Genomic DNA, 22,464 nt, shown 5'->3' on the forward strand with positions numbered 1-22,464 from the left:
AATGTCTTATTATATATATATATAAAAAAATAATATACGGGTTTACAGACTCAAGGTAAGCACATAATTTTAGACTACTGAATTTTTAACAACTCACATAGACAAAGGCATTTGGTATGTGCTGTAGAAATACAAGAGAACAAATATGTGTATTGTGATAAGGCAGTATTATTTGCTTCTGCAGAACACACAAGGATGGTTAATCAGCATCAGCTGCAGTCTAACCTGGACCAGAAGAAATTGCTGGATAAACAGAAATACCAGCTCAGTATGAAACAGAGGAATGAAAACCTGATGGTCTCCTTAGAATATCTGAATCAACACAACAGAGGAGTAACTGGTGTTTTATCCTCCTACCACTAAGGAAATTAAGAGTGAAGACAATTGTGAAATACAAAAGTAATAACATAGTATTTCTTCTAAGTTCTGGATTTACCGTCTTAATTTTCATGTTATGACAGTGTTAATATTTACTGAAGAAATAAAAATTCTGAATATGATCAGAGGAAGAAACATATCAAGCCATAGTACCAATACTTGCATGCATTCCTATCTGGTCACTTGCAATTATGCTAACAGGTACACGTCCACATCTATTGCATTATTTGTTTCTCCTCTCCCTAAAAGAGGGGTTAGGTGGGAGGGAGGACATTGTAGATTATCTTTCTCTGAGTTTTAAATTACAGAAGTGAACTTAAACGTATAAGGCAACCCTTACCTTCTGGACGGTACTGAGCTACGATAGTTACTGCTTGTCCTGCATTCTTCAGGGCTGCTGCTGCTTGTTCATGAGTTGCTGCTTTTAGATCTACTCCATTTACCTGCAAGTAACGTAAAAGCAAGCTCTTTATTTAAGTAAATGCTTGTGTTTATCATCACAGAACACAGACTTGTGAAAAAAATTAACTGGACACAAACTAGTTTCCACGCCATGCGAGTTTTTCCTATTTCCAACATTACAAGATAGTTAATACAAAGATTACTGATCCTTACTGAAATCCAAAGTCAATAAATCCTCTCTCATATATACCCCTCTGTTGAGAAATACTGTAATCATCACAGTATATCACTTAATGAATTTGTATTCACTAGGTCAATTTTCTTCTTAAGACCTTTTTCTTTCTTTTTAAGGAGACACAGAAAACGCTGCTTTCTGTAATGGTTCACGTCATCTTTCTACAACAGAGCTTCAGGGACCTCTTTCGCCAAATCATGCCTCCCAACCATTATGTTTAACATCCAGTGCCAGACCACACTCTCCAGGATACAGTCTATCCTTGTCAATGCAGCAGATTTAAAAATAGTGTCAGAAAAAAAATCTGATGCAGAAATGTGTGTCACATTTTAGACCAAAAGCATTTTTCATAGTTCAAACTAAAATAAAGATGCACTTTAATATCAGCATTCTAATAACAGCAGAGCCAAAATTACTTTTTCCTCTTAAATAACTACCAAATTACAACGTAAATGTCCAAAGAAATGATTCTTCATAAATGAAGTCATTTCGCAAAGAAACACACAAAATCTTTATAACCTTCAGTACTAGCATAGAAAAAGCCCTCAGACAGGTATGAGATGGATCTGTTTAAGACTAACGGGAAGTTTAGCAGTTATTCCAGGAAGTAAAGCACCCAATTTTAAATGCTACTGCATTTATTGAGATGGAGTGTCTCCATCTCATTACAAGGGTTTATTTCTGGAGCCTGCATTCTTTCAGTTTAGACACATACACCCCTCAGCTACCAAACTAAGAAAAGCTAATGTCTTCACTGAAAAAAATATTGCTGAGGCAGGAAAGTGCTATTTTCATCAGGTTACAGATAAGGAACTGAGGCAGACTGAAGTCCTCAAAGATACTTTGGAAGTACATTGGCATCTGTTTCATTGTCTCATATTTCTCAGTTAATAACACCCTTTTCATATAAATCATATTAACAAGCATTAACGTCTGGGGAAGGGAAAGCTTTTGTTGTTGTTTAAATAAAAGAAGCAAGGAATCCTACAGAAATTATACGATCTCCTTTCCTAAGCTCTCCACTCAGGTCAGCTGGCCCGCCTGCAAGGATGAAAGAGATGAAAATTCCTTCTCCGTCTTCTCCTCCAACAATGTTGAAACCAAGGCCCGTTGATCCTCGATGCAGGACGACCTTTCTAGGCTCTCTGAATGAAAGAAATACAAAATCATGGTCACTAGTCATGAGTAAAAGTAAAACAAACAACTAGAAAAGCTAAGTTTTCTGAGAGAAGTAGTGGTGAAAACTTAAGTATCAAAAGTTACACATTTCTTAAGGCAACAATATCCTGTCTCCTCCAGTCCCCTCTGTCAAGACTTTCAAATAATAGTTTCTGTTATTTGTATGCTTTCAATACTGCTTCTAGATGCAACACAAAATCCCCTCCCTGTTGTTAGGTGAACTGAACAATTCATATCTGTATGTATTCTAAATTCCTATTACGCTACAATCCTATTCAGCATTAAATTTTATTTTACTTAACACTTCTCATTTTGTTCAAGAGCCTCAATATAGCTCACAGTCTTATTCTATTCCATGGTAACAGCAAGCAACAGGACACTATTCTTCCTTTCTGAGATATAAAGAACAAATTCTAATGGAAACACCAATAATGAAAAATACATCCTTACTGCTTTAATTTCACTCCAGTTGGTCAAACAATAAATATAGCAAAGAACGATTAAAGAATATGCATAAGCCCTTTCAAATAAAATAAAATAATCAGAATTTATGGCATTCTTGAATACATTTGCAATTTATTTGCAGCAACAACAACTGAAAAACTCAAATCTAAACCAAGTCGTTGCATTCTTTTTACAGGACTCCCTCCTGGCTTGGATGAGAAGAGGAAAGAAGAAATACTGATCAAGTTAAGATAAGGCCAGTCAACTTCTAATGCAGATGCACTCCCTTCAGAAATCTACTAACCTACTACTTGACCCAATACAAGAAAAGCATTAACGATTTCAGAAACAGACATTTATACTAAAGCAGAGCAACTGTGCACTGCATTTGAAAAACCACCAGAGAGCACTAAAGAACAATTAGTGGACATCCTTAAGTATTTTGAGACATTAATTATTAATTTATAGGATAAATTAAGAAGCTACATTTTTCCGAAACAAACAAAAAATATCATCTAGTCTAACCTTTAAAAATGACTCAATTTTTGCACTAGCTCTTAAACCAAATTCGCATCAAATTCTTAAATTTCACCTCCTATCAACTATTACATCCATCTTTTCAGAGTACTACTTTGTTACAAATAAATGACAATGTGAAAACCTATGTATATTGCTCTAGATCACACTAATACATTAATAAAAATGCTGCAGTTAGAGAACATAAATACACAGTATCTTTTAAAATATTACTCAACATTTCTAAATCTCTTCTTGGGATGGAGGGAGCAGAAGATGGGAAGCTAATTTAAAGAAAATCACTTAAAACCTTCTCTGAATAGCCCTTGAAATTCAGAAGAAATCTAAAAAACTCTCTTTATAGCAATTTTAAAGAAAAGCTACAAAACTCTAAGTTCAGCAATGCTATTAGCAGGACAGAATCACTTTGGCTTTTATGTTCACCTAACCCTAAGTTAAAAACAACTACAAAGACATAACCAAGGCTCTCCTACCTTCCAATACACTAAAATTCATTCTCCAATTTATTATACCATTTATATTTCAATCCTGGGTGCACTCTGCCTCAGAAACTGATTGAAATTATTCATATCAGATGGTGTGACACAGAATTCAGCAACGACATAGTGAAAATATGCAGTATAACATCCCCACGCTTGCAGAACAGAAGGGTAACAAAATTGTAAGAGCCTTCCTTTATCAGTGATGATGAAGAAAAGATTAGTGTAATCTACTGAATCAGTGAAGGAACGAATGGTCTGTTAATGGGAAAGGATTAAGACCTCTCTAGCCTTTCTGGATTTACTAATCCATCAAAACAAACTTGTGGGGGTGGGGGTGGGGGGAGGTGGAACAAACAGAAAAAAGAAAAAAGACTGGTGGCTTTAAAAGAAGAAATCATCTCCAGTCTGCTCATATTACCATCCTAAAAAGCTCAGTCAACTCACGGAGCACTTTGGCAGGGCGTTCTGATTTTAACACTATACCTGGACTGATAAATCATGTGTATATTTGTGTGTGTGTATACATGTATATATATAAATATATCTAGTTTTCTCCTTACACCAACATTTACAAATGTTAAGAAACTAATGATTTGCATTTATTTCTTAAAATAAAATACAGTATTCACCAGTATTTTACCCACAAACACATCTTATGAGCTTCCTAGGTTAACTAATTTGCCATATAGCTTTGCTTATTCATTACCTGGTAATCTCATCATCTCCAAGCATTCCCTTAGGAATTGGTGAATATCGTCCTGGTGACGCTGGGGGCAGGGACTGTCCCAGGTAGGCAGATGGAGTGATATGGTTATCCACTGGCTGAGAATAAGCTTCAAGAAGGGGGAGGAAAAAAAAAACCAACACATTAAGGCAATAAGTAAAAAGAGCTGGATGAACTGAAACGAAGTATTAGGAGGAGTGACCTCTTCTAAAACCAAAATATAACAGTTCAAATGATAAATATCAAAGTTCTGAGATACTGTGTCACATCTACACATTCCCCAGTCTCCTCACACCTTAAGTCAGTAAGCAAATTTTTCAGTTTGATTATGTCTCATTAAAAAACAACAAACTTTTTTTAGAGACGGACACTGTGGATAGCTGAAGCCCAGGAGGACAGGCTGGAGATTCACCTGGTTTTAAAATTGTCTTTAACTTGACTGAAGTCAATTAAGAATTTCAGTTTCTTAAAAATCACTGTGTCAGAGCAACAGTGAAAAATACAACATTTTAATGTTACGCTTCTTCCAAACTGTCGATCTGCCTACCTCTCTCTTTTCAATGTTTTGAAGCAGAGCATCCTAGCATCTCCAGGATACTCCATGCCATTCTGATTCCCAGGTCTGAACAGGGAGGGATGTTACACTTCTTAAGACACCGAGCAAAACCATCTTTAATAGCACAGCTGCTGGTAGTGATGCCAGTATGTGCTCAGCCAACAGCATACGTCAGGAAACAAAAGTAGAATTATTCCACCTACTCTTCAAGGTAAGAGGCATCCAATTTACTGAGAGGAATAAACATGCTAGTGCAAAAACTTTCAACTGTACTGCAAAGGTCAGTTGCCTTATTCACAGGTTCATGGATTTGAACTAGAAAGGAATATTAAAAGGATTTAGTCTGACCTCCTGCATAACAGGTCATGAATCCTGTGCATGAAGCACGCATGTTTTATCTGAATGACAACACACATCACAGAAAAATTTGGCATCTTAATTATTTCAATCAACAGAAATTGTTGAACAGAAATTCAACAGAAATTCAATTCCAGAAGAGTTGTTCCAATAAATAATTAGGAGGGTGCATTATATTTCCAAGTTCAGCACATCAATTTAACTGTCCATTCACCAGGCCTAGTCATACTCACTGTCCGCTATTACAAAGCAGATTCTAAAATTGAAAAAAATCCTTCTTCCTGGTGTAGGTGCTTCAAGCTTCAAGGCTTAAACATGGAGGGTGAGGACACTTCACAGATTCAACAGTACTAAAGCTGCCAGACTCTGCACTCTTATTTGCTTGCTGTATATGATGTGATGCCTGACCTTCAAAGATTTGCAGTAAAACCAAAGCTTTTTAACGGAACAGACAAAATATTGCAGAAGTGACCTGTGTATTTTTTGGTTTTCTTTTTAAACCACTGGCAGAACACTAGGATCATATATAAACCTCACCAAAGTATTTTTATGAGAGATTTGCTAAATAGCCAGCTTTCAAACCACCTAATCTGCACTAGATTGCTTCTGTATTATTCTAGATTCCAAGTAAACCTGTGTGCATGGAGCATATATCACATAGACATTATCTTGCCCTGATCAAGGCTCTAATGAAAGAGATACCAAACCAGATAGCGAACCACCTATCGTACCTTAACGCCTGGCAAACAGCATCTGGTATCCAACCTGATTAGCCAGATTGCTTCATATTCTTTAGAGCTTTGTCACAGTATTAGATTTCTTTCAGTCTTTTGGAATGTGTTTCAGCAAGCATTAACATCCACTATTAACAGTTTAAGTAGTTTAAAAGCACTGGCTGATGAAGTAATTAAGCGTGTTATTCAGACACGCTAGCTGTCAGTGAGTTGCATGCTCTAGTCTGAGACTGTGCAGAACTTTTGGAAACTGCAACTCTTGATTCACAAGTGGTTTCAGCAAAATTCAGAATCTGAGTGTAAGAGGCAGCCTGCCCCCTTCTACAACATAGACAAAAGGAAGCTTCATGAGGTCTACAGCAAAGAGAACACTGCTTTTGCTAAAAAACAAATTATCAAAGGCATTCATATTTAAGAATTCGCTAATAATTAGGAATTATTCAAGACACGTGACTCTTAAAACCATTTTTTAGAACAACTGTTAACGTATGTACATTGCATCTTCATCTTTCTGCTCCCTGCAAGGATTCAAAGACTATACATCCCACAGCTTAATTCTTTCTGTCTGCCCCTGGCACAACACGTAGCTTCTATGCACTGGTAACATATTTGGACAGTTTACTATCAATTTCAAAACTTGCTTTTTAGCCACACTGCAGTTTTGGTAACAGACTGTCACAATCATGACCAAACCATACAGAAACATTTACTTTTCAATGGAAAATAATATAGGTATTTTAATGCAAAAGTATATCTCCATGTCACTGTACACTTTTTTTTTTTGCTTAAAGCAAGTGATACCTGTACATAAACATAGTTATTTTGTTTTTCCTCAGAAAATTTTACAGCTAAAGCACAAAAAAAAATGGAACGCAGTCTTCATGAGCTCTTTTCCAATTCATGGAAAAATGGGTTTTGATTAAAAAAAAATAAACAACTGTAGCACAGTATAGCAGCTCTGTACATTCTGTTCATGCACAAATCTTCTCATTTCACAAAACAAATTTACAATTGCATTTAACAAGTCAGTGGCAGCTATAATGATGCATATTTTATAGGAAGTGATTAGATTTTTCATAACGAATTCTACATTCATTGACTTACAGTGCTTTTTATTTGATCATTTTTAAGGTTCCTAAGGCTTTTAGCTGCATCGTGTTCAGAAACATACATACCATCTAATACTGTCACATATTCTTATTTTTAAATTTTTTATCCTTTCACCATGTAACTAAAACTCAGCTATCAAACAATATTACAGTTTATTATTTCAGACCTGTGGACTGTTCCATAGCACAGGCTACACAATTTATAAAGTTCTACATATGGTACTTGCTTAGAAAAGTCAGGTCTTTTTTTCAACGCTGATATTCTCAATGCTAGGGAAGCAAACCTACAAGGGATAAAAAGGCTCTCTATAGAGTTCCTGCAGAAAAACACGCCTGTGCCTTTCCTAAAACTGTTTTAGGAGATTATACCTGAGGAATATTCATGAGGAACATGATAGAAATAAAAAGCAAGCCATCACTTTCTGAATCCTAAATCAGGTCTAAACGCTTATTTCCAAGTAAATATTATTACTGATGTAACTGATAATGGAACTGTGTTTTGGATGAACACAAAATTACACTCATAAAATGAACTTGCTTTGACAGGAAAAGTCAAAGACTCTTAAGGAAAAGTTCCATTTCCAAATCCACCTCTCCCTTGACGTAACACTGTTCTACACAAAAAGAAAATGGAAGATTTCCCGTTATTTCCTTATTATCTGCAAACTGAGGACACCAATCACAAGTACAATTTCTCAAATAGGAAATAATATTAAAACTTTATTGTACTTTACTGTTATTATGTATTTTTCTCTTCCTGTATTTATGTCACTTCAAGAACGATAAGGTATTTATGTCTCTATTGAGGAAACTGATTATTCCCTACCTTGCAGTATTAACTTCTCAATGCAGGGTGGAAATACTGTAGCAATACACACAAACACAAAGGACAAATAATTTAAAACTGACTAGGAGTCAAAAATACATCATTAATAGTGTTTTCAAAGGAAGCCTGTACAGGAAAATTCTCTGTCTCTCAAAAAAGAAGGAAGCCTTCAAGAACATCCTTCTAATAAGACAGTGAAGACATAAACCCTAATTAGCTCCAAATTGCAATTCAATAAGCCTAGAAATAGACTTAAAGATACAGTAGCTATCATCAATAAATGACGGACTTATAAGGTACTTTCAGTCCTTTGTTGTGCTTCACTTTTGTTTGTTGTTCTTTACATACTGTGGCTTACATCATTACATACTATGTCATTACATCAGTGGCTTTTTAGTCCAAAAGTGTTTTTTTCTCATATGTAGTAGTATTCAAACAGATCAGTGCTACATAACAATGACTTGTATCTAACAGTAGGAAACAAAACAAACGAAGAAAACACCACCAAAAAACCCACAAACAAACAAAAAAACCCCAACCAACCCACACCCCAAAAACAACCCTCCCCCAGAACTACTTTACGTGACAAGATGAGTAAAACCGGTCATCCAGAAAAGTCCACTTATTCAGTCTTGGAAAGATACAGTTATATCATTCTCATCCCTTTCTCCAAACACTAAATGGTAATATCCCTCTTGAAGAAATAGTACACTAAATTCAAAGTTCTCTTTACATTGTAGTTCAACCCTGAACTTTCCAGATTTGGACATTTGACTTCAAAAGGACTCCTGAAAGTAGTACCCTTATGTCAACAAGAAATTCTCATAACTATTTTCAATATAGCACTCACTGGTTTTCCACTTCCATTATCAACAATTATGTCAAAACTGAAGATTTCAAGTTAATACAGAATTTCGCAGTAACATTTACAGGCAGGCATCAGAGGTCAAGACTTCCCTCTTCTGCCAGTCCAGTTTATTCAAATACATGCAGCTCATGAAAAAGCAGGAAAACAGAAAAAAAGTCAGAAAATCACTAACCTCTACCTGAAACAGTATTGTCCTTTGCTCAGTTCACAGGACACTGAACATCTATGCAGTGCATTGTTTGTTACTCTTCAGAGCCTCCTGGAGAATGAGGCACATGTTCTTGTACTCATGAGTAAGTGATCAGAAACATCGAGTCACTATGACCAGGCCACATCAGTCACGGAAACACACTAAGGACCCCTTTGTGGCTGGCTTTTCCATACACAACCTATAGGGTGTTATTCTGTTCAGCATATAATTTTCCTGATTAATGAATTTTCTTAAATCAGATGTTCACACTGTATAATTTTAAAAAGCTTGAAACTGTTAAAACACTACAAATTAGGCATGTTGAAGCCTTAAAGTAAAAAATAATTGAGCCACAAAGATAAGCTGAACTTACAGTTTGTGATGTCAGGAGGGGCATAACTATCGTTCATGAACATGCTGGTGGGTTTTGCAACTTTCAGATAAACAAAATCAGATGTGTTTTTTAAGGCAGTCACTGCTTCTTCATGAGTAACTTCTTCTAAGCAAACACTGTTCACCTAAAGAGAAAAAAGTAAATTCTCAACACAGAAAAACATATGTTTGCATAGGACACTCACTGAAAGCTGTTGGAGCACTCAGGCATTGAGAGTCTTTATTAGGATTCATGTGTCAGAGACATAATTGGTTATATAGAAGTTATAGAAACGACGCTTCACAGTGCTGTGAAATATAAGACAGACAAGCCTTCCCTCAAAAGACTATAATAAACTGCATTGACTGTAAAACTGTAAAGGAGGCACACAACTCTGGAAAACCAACAGGACAAATATGACACTCAAAATGCTGTAAGCACACACAATCACAGCACTGACACAGTATGTTATTGCAAACACTGAACAGAAGAAAGTTTCTTCTAGTAAGAGTACATCTTACATAACCTTGTCATGATTAAGTTCTAGACATCATAATGGGACAACAAATTCTTGCAAGACGTCAAAATTAGGGAGATTGGGATTGGAGATGCCAAAGTGACTGATTTACATGCCAAGTAACTAGAACAAGTTTAACTTCACATGCAACAGATTTTTTTAAACTATTGTTATTAAGGTGAAACATTAGCACTTCAGTTTAAAAAGAAATTTAAAAATCCTTTAACAATTAGAATCTCATATAAAGCCTTACTAAATTGAGTTGCTCTCTTCTGCATTTTGAAGAGGCAAGTAACTTCTGCAGATAATTCCAGATAACATGGGAAATAAGGCTTGCAATGCACTGAACTTGAGGGACCAAAGATACTTTCCTCTGTTCAATTACTTAACTTTACATACTACGTAAAAACAATTTAGCCTTGTCAATTCTGTTATTTGTGGAGGAAAACTCGACTGCTTAAATATATTCTTTCCATCTGTATTTTCTAAAAGTTCCCTAAAAGTTTCCTAAAGCCTCTCATTGATTTTTTTTTCTTTTTTTTAAACAGATTTAAATTCCTACCACTCCTGATGATTCAAAGTCATTTTGCAATGCATTCGCAACTGCAGTACAAATTAAACACACAGACAGGCAGTTACATTCTGCAAAATATGGGCACTTATCTCTACATTAGTGACTAAAGCTTTGACTAAGCAAAATTCAGCTAATCAGAAGATACAGATGTCATTTTACCTCTTTCCTAACTTAATGAAGTGAGGGAAAGATTACAGCTACAATAAATTAGGACATGATATTTACTATATCATATATACTATATTGTGTATTGTACTTGCATGTCCAAAACAATCTGATATTAATCCAAAGCTACTTTATTGATTTTGTCAGGCAAATTTTTTTAATTGATAAAATAATACTAGATAAACTGTTACAGAAGTTTGACGTTCCTAATAAAAAATTCCTTAAAATCTTCCGTATACTTTATGATATAAGCAAGTTAGCATGAAAAATTCTTGTACAGGTGGCAAATTATAAACACAGGAAAGCAGTTCCCCACTAAAAGGAAGCTTTCCAGTGCCCTTACATTCTGAGGAAGTCTTGAAATTAAACACTTCCTGTGATGCAGATTTTAAAGCTTAAAAATATCAGATATTAACAGTATTATCATCAAGCAGCTGGACCTTTGGGTTTGTGAATTTGCATGGCATATGAAGGTGTATATTTATTGTGCAGCTAATAGTAAACATAATATAGTCTCTCTCTTTTTTCCTCTCAATTCTCATGTGAGGATTTTCTCGTGTCTTGAGCTGATTTCACAGAACTATTCATTGAAACACCAAGATTTCATTCCTGGTATTTCAAAAAAAGCAGGATTCTTTATCTAAAGAGATAATCCCAGGATTCTTTAAGTAGCTTCAGTTTTCTCAGCTCTGTACTTGTAAGTGACAAATTTGTCCAAAAAGTTGTTTTACAGATGGGAAACTGCACTAAACATTTAGACTCAGTTTCTCACTGTTCACAGAGCAATACAGCACCCATTCTGCTGCCACGTCTCTAAGCACAGATGTACTCAGAAGCTCTTGCAGAAGCAGGTACTGTCTGGTAGAGGTAGGAGCAATTACACCTTACACACCTTACAAGCATTGAGCTTACAGCTCAGAAATTCAATCAGGAATTCCTGGCTCTGGGTCTTTTCTAGCTGGAAAAATAGATTTGTGGAAGGAATTTAAGAAAGTTGAACATTATTTTTACTTTGTTCACAGAAAATTCACCTTTGAAGTATTTTAAGTTTTTTTTTAAAAAGCCATTCAAAAGCATTACAAACATTGCAATCCAACATAAGCAGCAGTTTCACTACAGGCTGGCCATCCACCAGTACATGGAGTTCCTTTCCATCCTTTTTTGAGGAGAGAAACAATCCCATTGTATGGTGGTTTACATTCCTGTCACTCAGATCCCAGAAAAATAATAACAGACATCAGAAACAAATAGGCTGATTAATACACATTTTGCATGAAACACTGTGCTGAGGAAGAGATTTCAGATTTCCTGATGAGACGGTGTTGAGCACTGCAGATTTAGTTTTTATCACTGATCTCATGGCAATATCAATTTTTTTACTGATTTCTATGAAACAACCCTCCATTGATAGGCAGCTTAACCACAAAGTGAATCATGCCCTTACTGGGCCTAAAAGTGAATGACCATTAAAACAAAATGCTTAGCTCTTACTTACAGCTAAAAGTTTGTCTCCAATCTGAAGTTTGCCATCTTTATGCGCTGCCCCACCTTCAATAATTTTGGTTACATAAATGCTGTTGTCTCCAGGTATATGCTGATTTCCTACACCACCGGCAATACTGAAACCAAGACCTGCTTGAAAAGAAAGCCGTTACTCAAGAAACATTTCAGCATTCATTGCATTCAAATTATTATATAAATAATAATGCTATCTGGATCACATATACCCATATGTATATATAAAAATATTAGGTTCTGGTTGAAGCAATACAAGTAAACTCCATAATTTTCCATAAAGTTCTGGAAAAGACATAACATTCATGGAAGATCTGAAAATCAAAAGCTAAATCGTGTACCTCATGTCTTGTGAAAGACGCACACTGTACAGCTATTGCATCACCACTGATATTTAAAGAACCACTGTCCAACAATTACCAATACAAAAACAAAATAATACTTTCTCTACATGTCTTTTAATCTTTCAAAGATCTTTCTAGGTAATTCAATGAAATATTTTACTCCCATTTGTAAAGTACTTTAAAATTACTAAATACTACCAGAAACACATTTTTATCTTTTGAAAGAAAAATATATATTCTACAAGAACACTTTTGGGACACATAGATGAAAATTCAGAAGCATTTGAGATGCCAGTATCTTTTTGTTGTTGTTGTTATTCTGCATTTCTACACCTTCATATGCAAGATACTATTTTATTTAAAAAAATAAACGCAGAAATCTATCATCAACACATCCTTCTTGTGAAACAGAAGCTTTATACTTCCTACATACCTTTAGGGCCTTTTACAAGTTTGATTTCCACTATTTTTTCTGTGACTGGTTTTCTTCTTTTGACATACAATCGTACAATTGATCCCGCTTCTTTCAATGCTTCAACTGCTTTGCTGTGTGTCACATCACGCACATCCACCTCATTTACTCGCAGAATACAATCGTTAACCCTAGAGACAGCAACATTCACGTTCAGCTGCTGTGTTATTGCAGAGCGGACACAGCAGGAGCCTAATATTTTATCTACAACACACTAACATACATGTTAGCACAGTAAGATACCTAGATTTTGCTTCAAAATTATATTTATTCAAGATAATGCTCTAAAAATAATTATTAATGCTTAAAAATAAAACAAGGATCACTAGAAAACATTTAAAGGGAATATTTTGTTCATAGCTGAAGAGGACACCATCTTATAAGTGTTTCATTTAAACAGTATTTTGAACAGAGCTCTGTACAAACTACCTTTGTCTAGGGCTGTTATTATTTAAAAAAATCGAGAAACTAGGAGGCACACAATGAGAACACACTAGTTTTAAGCCATGATATGAACAAGCCAACCTCCATTCCTGCTTTTCACAAGTTGCTTAAGTGCTGGCCTTTCACTCCATTTAACATGTTGCTGTAGTAACACTGAGCTCTCATTACACTAAGTACAATGCCTGACCCACTTGTCACCATGTTCTGCCAGATGTACCTCTGACAATGGCCAACAAGCTAAAATGAAGCCTTGAAATAAGCTTAATGGGACTAAAAACCAGAACACATCAGGCATTTGCACCCAGAATGGCAGAGCAAGTTCTTGACAACGTGAGAAAAAAAAAAAAGCTGGTCCTCCAATTGGATGTGTTTTTATTGCCCACAACTACATAGGAGTATACTAGAACACTGCTCTGGGTTAGAAAATAATGCATCAATGCAATTTGTTATTAACTTCTAACAATAGTCTTCAAAGTAAGTTGCAAGTATCACTTGCTACCATCTAATAATATGCCAACATTTCCTGCTTAGGAGTTACGTAGTAGTATCAGTCCACAATTAAATAAGAAAATAATACTGGAGAAGAAGCACTCTATTATTTTAAACAAAAATACAGCTTATGAAGATGAGTAGTATCTTTGAAAAATTAAGACACATAATTATACCAAGCATAAAAGAGGGTTGCTATTAAGCTCAACTATCTTACAGATCAGAATATCTGAATTACAGATCAGAATATCACGAATTACCAAGAGTTACCTATCCTGTCTAAGCTTTTCCTTTTTATATTGAATTAAGGATTAAGAAACATGTGGCAATTTATACCATTGAACAGAAAAAATACAGTTCACTTAATTTGACTTAACTGCAGATTTTATCGGTTGGGGGAAAAAAAAAAATTGGTCCACTCAAACATTCTTTATTATGTTTATTATATTCTTTATTATCTAACTTCTGTAAGAAAAACTTAAAATTTAAAATGTAATATAGCATAATAAAACTAATAAAAATAACAGAAAGTGTTTTGAAATGTTTATAAATATTTTAATGTTTATATAAACAGATAAACAATGATAAATTAAAAGTAATGATGGCTAAATAAATATATAAATAAACAAAACATTTCTAGATTTATGCATATATATAAATATTTATAAATTGTTTTTGAAATCCACTGTTTGAAAATGTAATAACAAACATGTAGCAACCCAACACAAAGTCACCATACCGTAATCTTCCATCCTGTGCAGCTGCACCCCCGGCAATAATTTTTGTAATGAAAATACTTGAATCATCCCCAATATGTGGGTTGTCCGTGCCACCTGCAATGCTAAAGCCAAGTCCTGAATTTCCCTAAATGTAGAGGAGGAAAAAAAAAAATTACACACTTCTTTTCGGGGGAAAAAGACATTCTAGTGCATCTATTTGATTCAATATAAAACCAAATCTATGTAATTTTCACTGATAAAAAATATTAAAAAACTCTTCAAGCAGTATACTACATATAACCATACATAAGATGTAATTATACTTATTTTCATAGAACAACATAAATCACTGTGTAACTAAGAGATACAGTTCCAACCCCATGGTTTTCTCACTGACGTGAGCTTGATAAACTAGATAAAAACTTCCCTCTCTAGCAAGCTAGATCTTTGAGATTATTCACACAAATATTTGCTCCTCATTAAATTACTAGTGACAAATTATTTTTCCCAGAGAAGCTCCCAAGTAATTTGTGTCACATATGTAACATATCCTCACAAACGCAGAGACTCACACTGACGTTTTCTCTTCAAAGGCTGCCTGCCCTTACTATCAACTGCAAGACCTCTTCACCCTCTCAGTAACCACCAGAACTGCACAGGTATCAAACAGAACCATTTCTTTCTCTCTTTCTTTCTTTTTGTTAACAATGCAGCCCAATAAAAAGAGAACTGAGACAGATCTCTACGTTGTAAACCTAACAAAGCAATGCATATGACAAGGTGTCACTTGTGATCTCAACTGGAAGCCTTAATCGCAGTATAAAAGTTAATGGTATAAATAAAAGCCTATCACAAATGGCAACATAGGAAATGAAATCATAATTTGTGTCATTACTCTCCACAACTCTAGATAATAACATTAAATGCTATATGTCTCAGGGAGATCCTTCCCCCATTTTACTATTAATGGTCAAGAATATTAATAAAAGCTGCTATTCCTGCTCCAGCAACTGGGTATATTTTTTTCTGTCGGTTAAATAATCTAAAAAAAAAAAAAAACCACCACACAACACACACACACAAAAAAAACCCCACCACCACCCCCCCAAAAAAAAAACCTAAACAAAAACCCATCAAAAAAAAACACAAAAAAACCAACAACAACAACAAACAAAAACCAGTAAGGATCGTTTTGGATTGCCATTTAGCAATATCAAGAGGTTAATTTTTCATATTAAATTATCATAAATCCCAATTGAAACAGAAAGACATTTAGCATGTTACCCTTTCAAGAGTAATTTCTTCATACTCATAGTCTGCATCCGTGCCATTGACCTACAAAGAAAGAAAAGTGAGACTTACAGAGAATTTTCCACTTTCCATGACAGTTTGCTCGGCTGGCAGTTCACTCCTGTCAAGTCTCAGCTGATTCACACTGACCACTGAGCTCAGATGGGACGTGTGATTTTTCACACAGCTCTGTACACGAATCAGACACTCTTTCTGCATGAGTTTAAAAGTTAAGATTCCAGAGAGCAGACTGTTCTACACAGATTCTGTAGAGCAAGAGGCCCTCTACTTGTAATTGCCAGGAAAAAAAAAAAAAAAAAAAAAAAAAAATCCCTTGTGATCCTCAGATGTTCCTCAGGCCATACAGCAAGTTGAAACTGAGAAAAAAGGAAGAAGTTGTGGGGTAGAGAAGAAATTGTATAGAACAGAGCAGTATTTTCAAACCATTGTTCCTCACAGAGCACAGAAAAACCAAAGACTGATACTTTATACCATTTCTCACCAGAAAATGGGTAAGACTCTTCCAAAGCAACATTTAACAACTGTTTATGTCACTATTTATCATGTTACATATATATTAAAGATTGAAAAATTGAAACAGGACCAAAACCAGAAGAGTTTAGAAGCACACTTTAAAAAGTTAGATGAAAAACCCAAACGCGAGAAGTAATCCTCCTCATCCTCAAGACAGAAAGGATATTCACATTCTTTGCCGCCTACAGAACTAGGATAGAATCAAATAACAGAAGTAACAAATATCTAAATTAAGCTAAAACAATTAAATATTAAATACTTAACTATATTTAATATTAAAGTAAGTTTTTTTTTCAAGTACTAAGTACGTTGGAATTCAAATTCTTTCTTCCACAGATAACTACAGCAGCATATGTAACATGCAGCTACAAGCAATGCCCTATTTCAGGCCTTCTATACAAAATATATGCAGAGAACAAAGCATTTTAAAATCTGTACAGTTTTCTAGCACGGAATTAAAAAAGAAAGACCTCAAACAAAAAAGATTCAAAAGATTCACCCCTAACAAAAGATTCACCCCCAAACAAAACTAAGATCACATCTACATCATTCCTCCTATGTTCATTTAACATATTTAAAAGCTCCGAAAGCGGGAGATGCCACAGCTTTCACAGGCTGTCTAATATCAAGCTCATTTATCCCTCACTACAGTTTTTTCCCTCCATCTCTAATTACATCTCCCCTTAACGCGATAGAAGCCATGTCTTTTCCAGACATAACATCTTACTATCTTCTTTGGACATGTCCTTAGCAGTTTGTGCAGTGGAACAGATATCGTGATTTTAACACATGATATTTCTCCATTAAAAAGGGAAGAGGTCTTGACCTTCTGAATCTGAAACCGTATCTATTAACACACCAACACAAAGGAAGCCACTGTGATCCAGAAGTTTTTACGTTAGCTTAATCCTTGAGCTATTATCTACAAGAATGGCAATGTGCTAACTGAACCAGGCATCTATTATTACAGTACCTGGGAAATGGTTCACAATGACTGATCGGTATGTGGCCTTTTTTTAAATAAGTAATAAGGACAATTAATTATTTCGCTCTTCACTATCATTAGGCAAAACAAAGCCAATCTTAATATATTTAAGCAGTATCTTGTTTATATTCATGTACAAAACTCTAGTCCAATTTTAAAATACCATATAGATAAACAGGAGTAAACGAGAGCCTCCATCATTTTTATCGTTCACTTTAGCTCAGTTCTATCGTCTCTTTTTTCTTTTTTTAAAGTTACCTTTGAATTAATTTTATGTAACAAACTGACCATTAGAGACAAGCAAGGATACGTCAAATGATAAAAATCATTGTCCTAGTCTACCTTTTGCAAGTTTTGAAGCGATATCAGATCCACTAAGCCAAGCTTTATGTGCACAGACTTCCCCTGGATGATGGAAGTTCTCTACAAATGCTGTAATTACGCCACAGCAATCAGCTTTGAATGTGAAAACCTATTAGTAGGTTCAGCAGAATTCGGTTAGAGCCTTTTGGCTGTACTGAAGTTAATTTTGCTGGTACAGTTAATCTTTTCATGCGCCACTAACTTGAGTTTTGTTTGTATTTCCTTGGGCTTTTACAAAGAACAAAAGAATACCCTTCTTGCTGTTTTTTCCAACGCAGTTTTGTGTTCTAAAAGGGAGTACTTCCTCAGCAGCTTTGTGATTCAGATAAGGAGAGCTGTGTTCTTGACCCTTTGTTCCATGATAATTTTCTAGATTCATATTTTGCTTTTATTCTTCTTTCACTAGAAAAAACTTTAATAATTGAGGGTTTTGTAGAGTCATGATGCAGTTGCCTCCCAAGTATGATTTTACATTACTTATCGCTTAGCGACTCCATTAGCTACTTGCAAACCTAGAAGGATATTCCTTTACTCAACCTCCTGTGCTAACAGTGTAGGTTACATTACAGACAGTTATGGGCTTGTTTGTTTCACATTCACTGCAAACTAGTAATTTAGACGGTTTATAGTTTTGAGTGCCAGTTAGTTCTGTTAATGCTATTTTCTCTTCCTACTTCTACTATCCACTGTATTCCACGAGCCCCTATTAGCTGAGGCCTTCTGAAATATGCATATATATTTATTAATCACTTTTCTTCCTGGTTTAGTTGGTGTGTGCAGGGGGACACCTCACCTTCAGTATGCTTTTCTAAACCGTGTCTGCATTGCATCAATAAAAGGGCCACGCACTGCAGGATACTGCTGTGGTCTTTTAGTCAGAGGCATCATTATCACACTCAGGATGCATCGACGAGCCAATCACCGGACTAATCTTTTGTCTACGGCTTGAACTATTAAATCATGCTTTTGTCTGCACTGGGCTATTACAGCTCCTTTCTAACAACGTTGTTCAGTTATGAATGTTTTTGACAAGGACAAGACTTACTCTTCACTTGCTAATACCAGTACCTGGAACAAACACAATATAAAGCAACTAGGACAGGCACTAACACTGCTCAGGGAAACATGCAGCAAGTGGGATGTAAGTACATGTAGGAGGAAGATGCAGGAGGAAAATTCAGACCTGAAACCCACGCCAAACTAACTTACATTCCAAAGCCTCTGAAGTCTCTATCTGCCAGTGATACTCCTGTCACAAAACACACACTGCCAAACACAAATTTTAGCCTTCACTTTACATTTAGTACCTTAATGCTTCAAACAGAACAAACTTTTTTTATGACCATTTGGAGGACTAAAATCTTCAGTACAGTCACTGCATTAAGAAGCGTTTTTACGACAAGTGCAACGGAAATGGCATATTAAATATTAAAGCATCTGCCTGTACAGTTGAAGAAACAGACTGTTCTCTGAGGTTCCAGAGGTTCAGTGTTCAAGTAACTGTGTTTTTTGCACTGTCACACACTAGTACTCACACAGAACAGCTGAGGAAATCATGCACCAGCAGACAGGTGGAGTAGGCTTTATTAACCAGTAACAACAGACCTACACAACTACATACAGAAAACATAATCTGAAGTTATAATTGAAAGCAAGCGTAGACTTACGTATGTTGGAGTCTCCAAAGTATCTGTATTCACCAGCACTGGAGGTGGATTTGCCTTTAACAAAAGAATTAAAAAAAAAAATATATCACATAAGAGAAAATAATACTAATGGTAATTACACAACTTTGCATTTGCTATGTTTCTCAAAGTTCTGTTAAAACTTAGTCTCACCTTAATAATCACAAAAATTCATCTTTTGAAACGTTTGTTTCTACCCTGAACAAATTGCTTTCATGACAAAAATTACACCCTTCCGAAACTACCAGCTCATCTTTGATATATAAGTTCTGCCATTTATTGTCTTATTATTTAAAACAAACCCTGAATCATGCTATTGTTTGACATGTCAGTTACCCCAGTAATTTGCAATACAACACTCAGAAGCTGCTTTACCAGCCAGTATCTTAAAACAAAATTTTTGAGGATTTGATTCTTCCCTCCTCCTACCGGGAAGGCTGCTCTTTTTTTTTGTCTCCCCTCTTCCAACTGCAAAATGGAAACTTATAAAAATGCAAATTTATGGAAGAAAGGATCTACGAAACAGACTTACAAAAGCAAATCCACAGCAGACATTCATCTACCACATATCAGCATGCGCTTCCATCAGAAAATCGTTAGTGATTCACAAGCCATACGCAGTCAGAGATTATTGCTATAGAAATACGAAATAGTGTAGCATTCCTGCTGGCCAGGAACTGGTAGAACAAGCTGTCGTTTTAACTCTGATGTCACTTTAGAATTTTTATATGAAAAATGTGGTTTCAACTGAAAGAAAATCCATACAGACTGGTGGCATTTATCTGAAACACTTCTAAATAAATAGATTTCCCATTTTTGCATCAATTATCTGGCTTTAAAATAGGTAGCATCTAGCCTGCTCTAAGAACAATAACCACCAAAAAAAGTGTGCAGGTATATTCCAGACTCTAAATACAGTTGATGTATTAAGTTCAACAGGACCTACAAACTGAGTGGCACGAAACAAAGTTAATCTCCTTACTGCTGTAATGAAGCTGAGATTTTTTTCGTACATATAAAAATCCATTACCTTTAAAATTAAGACATTCTTTACTTTTTTTTTCAAAAAAACATCTTTTACATGTGCACATGTATGTGGAAAGAAATTTAGGGACAGTTTAACAGGCTGCAATAGAAGCCAGTATGGAACTCATTCATAGATAAACTTAAGATCTACAAAAACATTACAATTAAATTAACCTATTCATATTCTACATTTTTGTTTCATTACCATGACAATAACATACTCCTGAAGAATTCATGACTTTTAAAAACTCCCAAAAGCTAAGATGTAAGTGATGACTCAGAAGCTCCTTAGGAAAGACTGACATGAATAATCTACCATCACTAGACAGGAGTCATCAACTTGCTATCAGGTTGCTGTGTCAGAAATTAGGCCTATATCATTTCATAAGTACTACAATCAGGTGGTATCTGCACAACTTAACAGAGTAAACTATTTAAAAAAAAAAGGAAACAAAAAGTACAACATTTGTAACTGTGAAGATGCCATCAAACACCTTTTTCGCCCAGCAATTCTCTCAGTAGAGGCATGGGCACTTTACACAGTACAGAAATCAAGTACTAGTTAGTACTACCACAGTAAAAAAATCTCTGTCAAAACAAGTCTCTCTCAGTCATTTTCTGCCATTAGGTTATGTTCCGATTTCTGCTTCTTAAAGTGCTTCTTATTCAAGTTCTATTAAAATAAGATTAAATTAAAAGTAAGATCCTGTATTAAAAATATAAGTAATTTAAATTATTCATCACCATCCCTGTAAGAGCTTTACAATGAACACAATTTTAAGAAAAACAAAACAATACATTGTATTAAAAAGAACCTGACTGAATATGAGGCATTAGGAGTCTAATCTCCACAAAAGAACAGCGTATATACATTTTATATTTGTGTAACAACTATGAAAAGATTTTTAATTTATAAATAGAAAACAAAAGAAGGATCAATTTTGAAAGTTCAGTCACTTCCAGGGATGGGACATCCATAAGTTCTCTGGGCAGCCTGTTCCAGTGCCTCACCACCCTCAGAGTAAAGAATTTTTCCCTATATCTAATCTAAATGTACCCTCTTTCAGTTTAAAGCTATTGCCCCTTCTCCTATCACTACACGCCCTTGTAACAAGTCCCTCTCCAGTTTTCCTGTAGGCCCCCTTTGGGTACTGGGAGGCTGCTAGAAAGTCTCCCCAGAGCCTTCTCTTCTTGAGGCTGAACAACCCCAACTCTTTCAGCCTGTCTTCATAGGAGAGGTGCTCCAGCCCTTGTAATATTCAACAAAAACAGTGCCAGTGAAAGCTGGTTTCCCATGAATCTTTTTCTTGAGGCTGACAAACATTCTTCTCTTCATGTCTTAAAAAAAGAAGAGAAAGTCTAGCTAAAAGCAAATTGCTATTAGTAGGTGAGGTTTCTATGTGAACGGTATGTTTGAGACACAAACAAGCCAACAGATGCAAAGCACCTTCCATAAATGGATTGTTCCTAACACTCCTGCATTTATCTGAATTTCTCATCAAGAAGCAATAATTTACCATAATTTCCAAGCAGGAAAGAGAAAAGCTTTGAGCCAGGCATTCCAAAGGTACACCTGGATACTGCAAAGACACAGGGCAAAAATCTAACTTGACACATCAAATGCTTTTGGAAGGAAGATCTGGTACTTCAGTCTGTTATGCAAGAGTTCTCCAAATTACCTAACGCTTTCAAGATTCTGTGCCAGGGCTTGTTCAAGTATTTAAAAGCCATTTGACAAGTTTGTTAACAAGCAGACTAAGGGCTTGCCTAAGGGGTAAAGTGACTAACAAAAAACCCAGAGATGTATCTACTGCACAAAAATGCATCTGCCAAATCCAAAGTTGAGTATAACTCTCTGTGGTATTTTTTAACTGCTTAGAATCATGTTTGATGCAGAATTGCATAGCTAACTCCTGCAGATGCCTATATGCACTCAGAAGACAGAGGC

The 22,464-nt window shown here is 35.4% G+C and overlaps 1 protein-coding gene across 18 annotated transcripts in view; it reads right to left on the reverse strand.

Moving 5' to 3' along the window:
* Positions 1–22,464, reverse strand: part of DLG1 (discs large MAGUK scaffold protein 1) — a 161,435-nt gene that overhangs the window by 41,884 nt on the left and 97,087 nt on the right. For 13 of the 18 annotated variants that reach the window (XM_086618557.1, XM_086618558.1, XM_086618554.1 and 10 more), the window contains 9 exons: positions 19,473–19,526; positions 15,918–15,968; positions 14,654–14,778; positions 12,943–13,112; positions 12,146–12,282; positions 9,395–9,539; positions 4,364–4,490; positions 2,004–2,160; positions 719–821 (listed from right to left, as the gene is read on the reverse strand). In XM_086618557.1, the coding sequence (XP_086474683.1) occupies positions 719–821; positions 2,004–2,160; positions 4,364–4,490; positions 9,395–9,539; positions 12,146–12,282; positions 12,943–13,112; positions 14,654–14,778; positions 15,918–15,968; positions 19,473–19,526 (1,069 nt within the window). Of the gene's footprint in view, positions 1–718; positions 822–2,003; positions 2,161–4,363; positions 4,491–9,394; positions 9,540–12,145; positions 12,286–12,942; positions 13,113–14,653; positions 14,779–15,917; positions 15,969–19,472; positions 19,527–22,464 lie in introns of all 18 variants that reach the window. The other 5 variants (XM_086618560.1, XM_086618561.1, XM_086618556.1 and 2 more) reach the window with 2 other exon arrangements.

Source organism: Tauraco erythrolophus, chromosome 11, assembly GCF_009769465.1.
Source record: "Tauraco erythrolophus isolate bTauEry1 chromosome 11, bTauEry1.pri, whole genome shotgun sequence".
In the NCBI taxonomy this organism is placed as follows: Eukaryota; Metazoa; Chordata; class Aves; order Musophagiformes; family Musophagidae; genus Tauraco; species Tauraco erythrolophus.